Source organism: Hyperoodon ampullatus (assembly GCF_949752795.1).
Source record: "Hyperoodon ampullatus genome assembly, chromosome: 12".
NCBI classification, from domain to species: domain Eukaryota; kingdom Metazoa; phylum Chordata; class Mammalia; order Artiodactyla; family Ziphiidae; genus Hyperoodon; species Hyperoodon ampullatus.
This window is the reverse complement of record NC_136925.1, coordinates 31,523,840-31,532,440: the sequence shown is the minus strand read 5'-3', so window position 1 is coordinate 31,532,440 and position 8,601 is coordinate 31,523,840. Positions and strand designations below refer to the sequence as shown.

Below are 8,601 nucleotides of genomic sequence, written 5' to 3'. Positions count from 1 at the left end.
CAGACTTGAAGGAGAGTGATAAATAAGATTTGGAATCATAGGATATTGATGTACAATTTAAGGATTAAAATTTTTTATAAATCAGTTGTGAACAATGGATTATTAAATGTTGACTTCCTAGTATAAAACTGCAAGAATAAAAGTAAATTCTCCAGCTATATTGACTAATGTCTTGAATTAATCTTTTTGAATCTGCCTTATGTTGTCTTCTGATTCTTTCTTCCTTTGGATAAGTATTAAAGCCTTCATAGTTTATCAAGTGGGTAATTAATTTCAAATGGTTTATAACCAGACTTTTAGAGTTCTGCTTCCTTGTAGATAGTATCACATAAGCTGGAAAGAGAGATTATAAAGTCAGTACCGATGACAGAAGTAGGTCTCCTAGGCTTATGAAATAAGAAAAAAAAGCTCTCCTCAGGTCTGAAGGAATTAAGATTGGGCTTGGGTTGGAAGGGCAGAGTGATTATATATTATAATCATTGACTTAACCCTAATTTTTCCTTTAAGCTTACCTATATTTCTAAAAAATTTTTATTTTGGAAATACATATGCCTAGTAGTTTTATTTTCAACCTTTTATTTAAGTAGAAAATTTAACACAACATATACAAGAGTAGATAAAATATTGTAATGAACCTCCATATACCTATCACTCAACTTTAATAATTATTGACACATGGCCAATTTCATTTCATCTAAACTCCCACCACTTCCTCCAACATGCATATTATTTTGAAGCAAATACAAGATATCATTTTGTCCATAATTATTTCAGTGTGTAATCCTAAGAGATAATGGCTCTTTAAAAAACGAAACAAAACCAAAACCCCCAAAAAACCCAAAAGAAGTCTTACTGTACCCAAAAGAGTTAGTCAAAATAATTCTGTAATATCAAATATCCAGTGTTTACATTTTCAGTTATCTCATTAATATCATAAATATTATTAAATAATTCTACTTAGGATCTAGATAAAGACCACAGATGCAATTCATTGATAAATCCTTTAAATCTTTTAAAACTCATGGATTTCTCCTTTATTTCATTTTAAAAATTCCCCATTTTGGTTTGCTTGTCTGCTAAGAATTTCCCACCATATGTATTTTGCTGAGTGTATCCTTGAGGTGCTACTTAACATGTTCTTTTCTTCTCTGTATTTCTATTAATTGGTAATTGAATGCAAAAGCTTGATCAGGTTCAGGCTCAAATTTTTTTTTCCATTATAGACTACTGTATAAAGTATCTCGTATCAGGAGGCATATAATGGCTGGTTGTCTCTTTCTGTGATTTAGCAGCCATTGATGATGTGTGTTCTTTCTAAACATCAAATATTACCATAGGCTGCACTGACAATGAGATAGCCACTAGCCACACGTGGCTACTGAACACTAAAAATGTGGCTAGTCTGAATTGAAATGTGCTATAAATGTAAAAACACACATTGGATTTCAATACTTGGTACAAAACAAAAGAATGTAAAATATCTAATTTGTTTATATTGATTACATGTTTTAAATGATGATTTTTTAGATATATAGGACTAAATAAAACACTATTAAAATTAATTTCACCTATTTTACTTAAGTATAAGAAACCTAAAAATCACATAATGGCTTGCATCATAATTCTTTTGGACAGTGTTGCTATAAGACATAAGGAAGATGTTAGGTCCCAGTCCCATTTTCCCTGCTTCTTATTCCTGCTCCCCAGAGCAACTTTTAGTCATTTCTCTGCTGTTGTGTTACTTCCACACTTCCAAGTAACAAGCTTATAACTATAGCATTTATTGAGCACTTATTATGTGACAAGTATATTCCAAGCTCTCTACATTATGAAGTCATTTAATTCTCAGAACAATCATTTCAGAGATGAGGAAACTCAGGAACAGAAGGTTAAGTAACTTACCCAGTCACAAGTAAGTGACAAAAGCTTGGATTAATATCTTATTAAAACCTGGGCATCTGGGCTGCAGGTCCCAGGCTCTTAAACACTTTACTGTACTCCTCCTCTGCTTCCCTGCAGTTTCCCTTTTTTTGCTTTTGCTTTTTTTTTGTTTTCACTTGTAAATATTATCTCTTAACTTCCTACTCTGGAAGATGAAGATTTTACCTTCTCACACACCTCCTGTTCTCCACTTCCAGCTCCCACCCCCTCCCCGCCCCCAAACTTGTTCTATCCTGGGACTTATACTCCCATCATCCTCCCAATTTAATTGCATAATTTTTGTTAAACTCATATTCAGTATATATTACATATACATAGATAATGTTGTGTTCTTTAGTATTTCCTTTCTTTTAGAATATTTTTTGTCTTTCTGGAAAAGCCTGGTGTGTTTCCCCAGACTCTATACCCTGGTGTATTTACCTGTTCCTGGTTGGGCCCAGTACTTCAGTGGTGGTTCACTCTCTATAGCTTTTCTTCTCTGTGAGCTTGTGGCTCTTCGGATCCTCACTTCCTTAATATATATGCCCTAGTAATATTTGTTTATATAAATATATAAATAAAATTTGTTTAAAGGCATGAAAGAATTACGAAGGCAGCGAGGATTTGAAGAGTCACGATCCTGGGAGAAGGAAAGCTGTAGAGGATGAACCAACATTGAATGTGTGTGTGTGTGTGTGTGTGTGTCTGTGTCTGTGTCTGTGTCTGTATTATGTGTATTTTCCAGCTTTTCTAGTTCTTGTAGGGAGTTTGCTAGAAACTAGACTGACATATCAGAAATAGAAGTTCAAGGTGATAATATCACATACCTACCACAGATTCTCCAATGGCTTAATAAGTCATTTAGGACAAAACCAAGTCCTTATAGTTTACTTGCCAGGCCTTACATGTTCTGAATGACTATATAAATGAGAGTAAAAACAGATGGGTCCGAAGAGACATGGATGGAAGAAAGCACAAATTTGTTTTACCACTCACCAGTGCACTAGTGTACTAACAAGTGTAGGACTTAACATTCCAAAGAAATATGCTAGTGGGAGTCATTTGCATTTAAACTTTTTTTCTATTTTCATTATTTTTAATTGAGATGTAGTTACAGATAATGTATAGTTTTAAAATGTTCAGTGAGTTTTGGTAAGTGTATATACCTAAGTACCAACACCTCAATCAAGATATAGAGCACTTCCACCACCCTAGACAGTTTCCTCCTTGATTTTCCTGTTAATTTCCTTCCTTCAACAGAAGCAACCACTGTTCTGATTACTTTCCCCATAGATCATATTACGTTTTTAAACTGCAAATTATATCACTACCATGCTGGTCACAGTGCCATAAGTCTTTGGATATTGCTAATGTTGTATTTTCATTGTTCATATTTCACCTACTTTTCTGCACCCCAGATTCTTGGTGTTTTAAGGTTAAGTCTTAATTGACTGGTCTAGTTCATAGCCTCTTTGAAGAGTATAGACACTATATTAACAGAAGTGGTCACACATTATGATTAGGTAATACAAGTAGCCAGGTCTTTTGGAATACTATTGAACTATACTAAACTATTTAAAAATTAATTTTTAGAATCCCAACCCTTATGTTTCCATGGCAAGTCACATACATTACAGCAAGCCTCATTAGCCTTTGGAAATAGGGGGAAGTGGTATTCCCAATTTATAGGTGAGAAAAAGATTCAACAAATAATTGACTTACACAAAATCCCCTTCCCATTAACCAGTGGTCCCAGGGCTACATTTTGATTCTTTCGCTTATTCCACTATCCTAGGCTGCACGTACACAAGGAATGGGCCAGCTTGTATCCCAAAATTCAATTTCCTTGTTTCTTCTCCGAAAATTCATAGGTTGCCCATTCCTTCCATCCTCCAGCATAGTGTTGAGCACTAAAAACATACATCAAATAATTAGTTCTCCTGCTTTACAGCACAAGGTTCATAGGAACTTTAGAGATAAATTTAGAGATTTAGAGGTGCAATGGCTTCTCACCATACTATTTAGACTTTGAGCCTATTTGAAAGATTGTAGGATGAAAAGTAGAGACTCTTAGTCTATAAGAGTCTATAGTCTATCCTGCCATTGCTAACATAGTAATTATAAGAAATTCTTCAGTAGGCCAATAAAAATATACCCATGAAATACTGCAATACATACTCTTAAACCCATTTTTATCCTTCATCTACACACCTGTTAAAGCCCAGAGATATTGCTGTGTCCATAGCCTTCTTGCTTCTCACTCCAGCTAAACAAGAAAACACTAGACTGTCAGATTTGGATGGCTTTACTTCATTGTACTTCTCTTTGAAGTCTTTTGCGTTCATCTGTAGAGCTTCATCTACGTTATCCACTGAAAGAGAATGTTAAGAATTTCAGTTAAATTTTAGATACAGTCAGTTACTGGATATATATTTCTAATGAATCAGTTAAGACACATGTCACTTACATGGTATATTGACAGACCCGGGGATTTTTCCATACTCAAGAATTTCCCATGGTTCTCTAACATCAATCAACATAATTTTTTTGGACTTCAAGAGGTTTTTAAGTTCCATATAAGTGACATCTTTACAAACAGCAGTACAAAAATTGTTGCAGCTTCCTTTTATTGACTTCAAACCTGGAAAGAATAAAATAATTTAGGTACTTTCAAAATGACATCTCTATTAATATCTGGAAAGGGTAGGTCAAAGGAATTTTCCCCATTGTTCCAGTCAGCTAACCATATTGATCTTTTGACTTTACTAAACTGTATAATCGATGTATATATTTTGCATACAGCCTGACTGAACAGTAAGATGCAGCCCTATCCTCCTGCCCTGCATACTTATGGCTGGTCTTGGGCCACCTCCAATATTCTACTCTCTCCAAGCCCTTTAATTGGGGGGAGAGTTTATAAATACACATTCAACTTTTGGTAACTGAATTTTGCAAATAGTTTGTAAATCTTACCCTAATCTAAGTTTTTCTTGTATAGTAGAGTCATATTAAACCGACGTTTAACTTTCTCTGATTCAGCAAGGAGTGGGGTGGGGAGGAGGTGTGGAGAACAGGAAGAGTAATCAGTAAGACTGGATTTCCTGTCTTTCCACTTGGTAAGCAAAAGCCTGAAGCAAGCATGGTCCCTTTTTTAAAAAATATTTATTCATTTGGCTGCACCGGGTCTTAGTTGCGGCAGGCAGAATCTTCATTGCCACCTGCGGGATCTTCACTGCGGCATGCAGAATCTTTTTTTAGTTGCGGCACGTGGGATCTTCGTTACAGCATGCGGGATCTTTAGTTGCAGTATGTGGGATCTAGTTCCCTGACCAGGGATCAAACCCAAGCCCCCTGCACTGGGAGCGCAGAGTCTTAGCCACTGGACCACCAGGGAAGTTCCAAGCATGGTCCCTTGATGAGTCTCAGCTCCCCCAAGCCTCTCACGGTATGAGTCTGTACTCCACACAAATTATTTAAAGCTGTAGTGTGTGTGTGTTTTTGTACAACATGGCCTCCACTTGTAAATTAACCACTTCATCTGATGCTCAACCAAAGAAACAGTGAACTGCTCCTACAGTGAAGAAAAACTGGCTGTTAGGAATCTCTGAGAGATGATGTGTGGTTCTCTTGAGGTATTTTCAAGAGTAATACACGCTATACCTAATTTTCACTTTTTGAGCTTAAACTTTGAATATACTCCAATTTTGCTGTTTCCACACTGGTAAATCCAACCTCACCTGGTTACTCCCTACAGCCTACATTACAGGATTCACAGTCCAAGCTTCTTAGTATGTTCTATATTGTCCTTCAACCCCCCCTTACCAATATAACTTACCAAACCTCCTCCTCGTTCCTTCTCTGCCCCAATTATCCTACCCTCCAGCCACATCAAAAGTATACATGTGGGCTTCCCTGGTGGCGCAGTGGTTGAGAATCTGCCTGCTAATGCAGGGGACACGGGTTCAAGCCCTGGTCTGGGAAGATCCCACATGCTGTGGAGCAACTTGGCCCGTGAGCCACAACTACTGAGCCTGCGCGTCTGGAGCCTGTGCTCCACAACAAGAGAGGCCACGATAGTGAGAGGCCCACACACCGCGATGAAGAGTGGCCCCCGCTCGCCGCAACTAGAGAAAGCCCTCGCACAGAAACGAAGACCCAACACAGCCAAAAATAAATTAATTAATTAATTTAAAAAAAAAGTATACATGTGGTCTAATCTCATTTTTATAGTGGAAAGAGCAGGGATTTTAGAGTCAGATAAACCTAGGCTCAAATCCTGGCTTGCCCACTTGGCTCTGTGACCCTGGGCAGATTACTTAAACTCTCTGGTACTTAGCTTCTTATTTGTAAAATCGAATAATATTATTTAACCTTTTAGAGTTGCTGTGAGGTTTAAATACTCTATACAGTGCACAATAAATATCTATTTTCACATTTCCTTCATGATTTATGGACATTGTTCCCTCTGAAGGGAATACCTTTCTCTCTCATCTCTACCTGGCACTCTAAGTCTCCTTTATGACCCTGTTAAATGTCACTTGTCACCTCCCCTTTGATACAACAATTCCACTTCTAGGTATCCTTGTAAAATACTTGTACATATGCACAAAAAAGCATGTACAATGATAATTATTGAGAACTTTTTATAATAGCAAAAAAATTGGAAACCAAAATATCCATCAATAAGGGACTAGTTAAATAAACTGTGGTAATTCATAGTAGGGGATATATGCAGTAGTTAAAAGATTTATATGTGCTGCCATAGAAAGCTTCTGAATACCTAGGTGAGAAAAAAATTACAGAAAAGCAAGCACAGTGTAGATCACATTATATATAGATATCTATAGTATATAGTATATATATATCTATGGTATATAGTATATATACAGAGAGATAGATACTATAGATATTCATATATATGCTAATCTATTATATAAACATACGTAGTATTTTCATGTGTACATATATTTATGTATACTCATATCTGGGGAGAGTGTATAAAGGGGACTCATGCTGTGCTTTATTGTTTGTTTTAATATAATGAGAATATAATCATGTATTACAAGTAGAATTTTTTAAATGAAACAGGCACCATTTCTCTAACACCTTCTCCAACTCAGTCCTTTCCATTGCAGTCTCATTCGACTGGGCTGTGTGGTGATGGTTTGTGTGTGTCTAACCCCAAAATGGTAAAGTAAACTGTATCCCCAGCAGGACGTCTGGCAGATTAGGAGCTCAATAAATGATTGCTGATTAAAGGTAAAACCAAATAACATAATTTGCAGGAATGACACCTCTTCAACTACAAAGGCTGTACCAAGAGTTAAAATGGAATAACTGGGGCGGGGGCGGGGCAGAAAGTGTTACGCTGGGGCCCCTGTATCTTTATCCACAAAGGTTGTTGCTAAAGGAGAGGCAGCACGTAAAGCAAAGAGAAGGGACTGGAGGCCTGCTCTGGGTTCTAGACCCACCTCCTCCACTGACCACCTTCGCTTCTCTGGCTTCTGTTTCGCCAGCTGTAAAATTAGGGGTGGTACTATTACAGCCCTAACGTGGTAACTGTAGGTTTCATCAGCCCATGAGTGCTGCCCTCTAGTGGGTCACAAGTATAACTCGCAAGACTGGGCTCATTGCGACTCTTCCGGGCAGGAACTGGAGCTCACTTCTCTGAGTCGCGAACTGACCTTCATTGCTCAGTCAAGCACCCATACCTTTATAACTGCCTTCCCACGCGAGCTCCCTGGAGCAATGTTTGCCCCTCTCCGTGCATACCCCGAGAGCAACCCCAGTAGCCCAGAATCTGAAGGAACAAGGTGTTACATTTCCAGGTGCCAAGTGTACTGGGTCTAACTTTTTTTTTTTTTTTTTTCTGGTACGCGGGCCTCCCACTGTTGTGGCCTCTCCCGTTGCGGAGCACAGGCTCCGGACGCGCAGGCTCAGCGGCCATGGCTCACGGGCGTAGCCGCTCCGCGGCATGTGGGATCTTCCCAGACCGGGGCACGAACCCGCCGTCCCCTGCATCGGCAGGCAGACTCTCAACCACTGCGCCACCAGGGAAACCCCGGGTCTTACTTTTAACTGGAAGCCTTTAAAAAAGAAGCGATCAACCTCACCAACGCCATCCCTTCCCAGGGGCCCGAGGTTAGGCGTTCTCCCTTTCCCCGGGGACCCCGAGCTCACCCCAGAGCGCAGTCTCTGCGGACCCGAGGATCGCCTGGAGCCAACTCAAGTGCAATAGTCGCAGCAGCCTCATCTCCGGATCGAACCTCGTGGCTACTAACCACTTCCTCCTCCTGGTCCTCCTCCTCCACCCGCCGCCCGGCGAACCGCGCCGGGCTCTCGAGCGCCCTCCAGCCAGGCTCCGGCCGAACCGGGTAGTGCCACTAGGAGTAATCGCGGAGGGAAACGTGCCCTGCTGTAAAACTTAAAATTGCCTGGTAAGAAACTAAGGGTTGGGTTTGCTTTTTTGTTTATGATTATTATTTTTTTAAGGAGAGACAAAGTTTAAAAGTGGAAAGAGAATATAACAAAGATAATATTTAAATATATAAAGTAAATAAATTTATCCAATTTACTTCATAACAGGATTCTCATGCATTGAATTAAAGCAAAGCACATGTGCACTTTTCTAAGAATTGCTCTTCACTCCCATAGCTGGTTCAACTGATGTCAGTATTAAGA

At 38.9% G+C, this 8,601-nt stretch overlaps 1 protein-coding gene across 1 annotated transcript; it reads right to left on the bottom strand.

The window, feature by feature from the left end:
• Positions 1–3,566: 3,566 nt before the first annotated feature.
• Positions 3,567–8,223, bottom strand: LOC307061383 (thiosulfate sulfurtransferase/rhodanese-like domain-containing protein 3). The gene is made up of 4 exons (XM_079716511.1): positions 8,101–8,223; positions 4,388–4,561; positions 4,132–4,291; positions 3,567–3,830 (listed from the first exon to the last, which is right to left on the bottom strand). Exons 1-4 carry the CDS (start codon positions 8,171–8,173, stop codon positions 3,758–3,760), a joined length of 480 nt encoding a protein of 159 aa, XP_079572637.1. The 5' UTR covers positions 8,174–8,223; the 3' UTR covers positions 3,567–3,757.
• Positions 8,224–8,601: the final 378 nt, after the last annotated feature.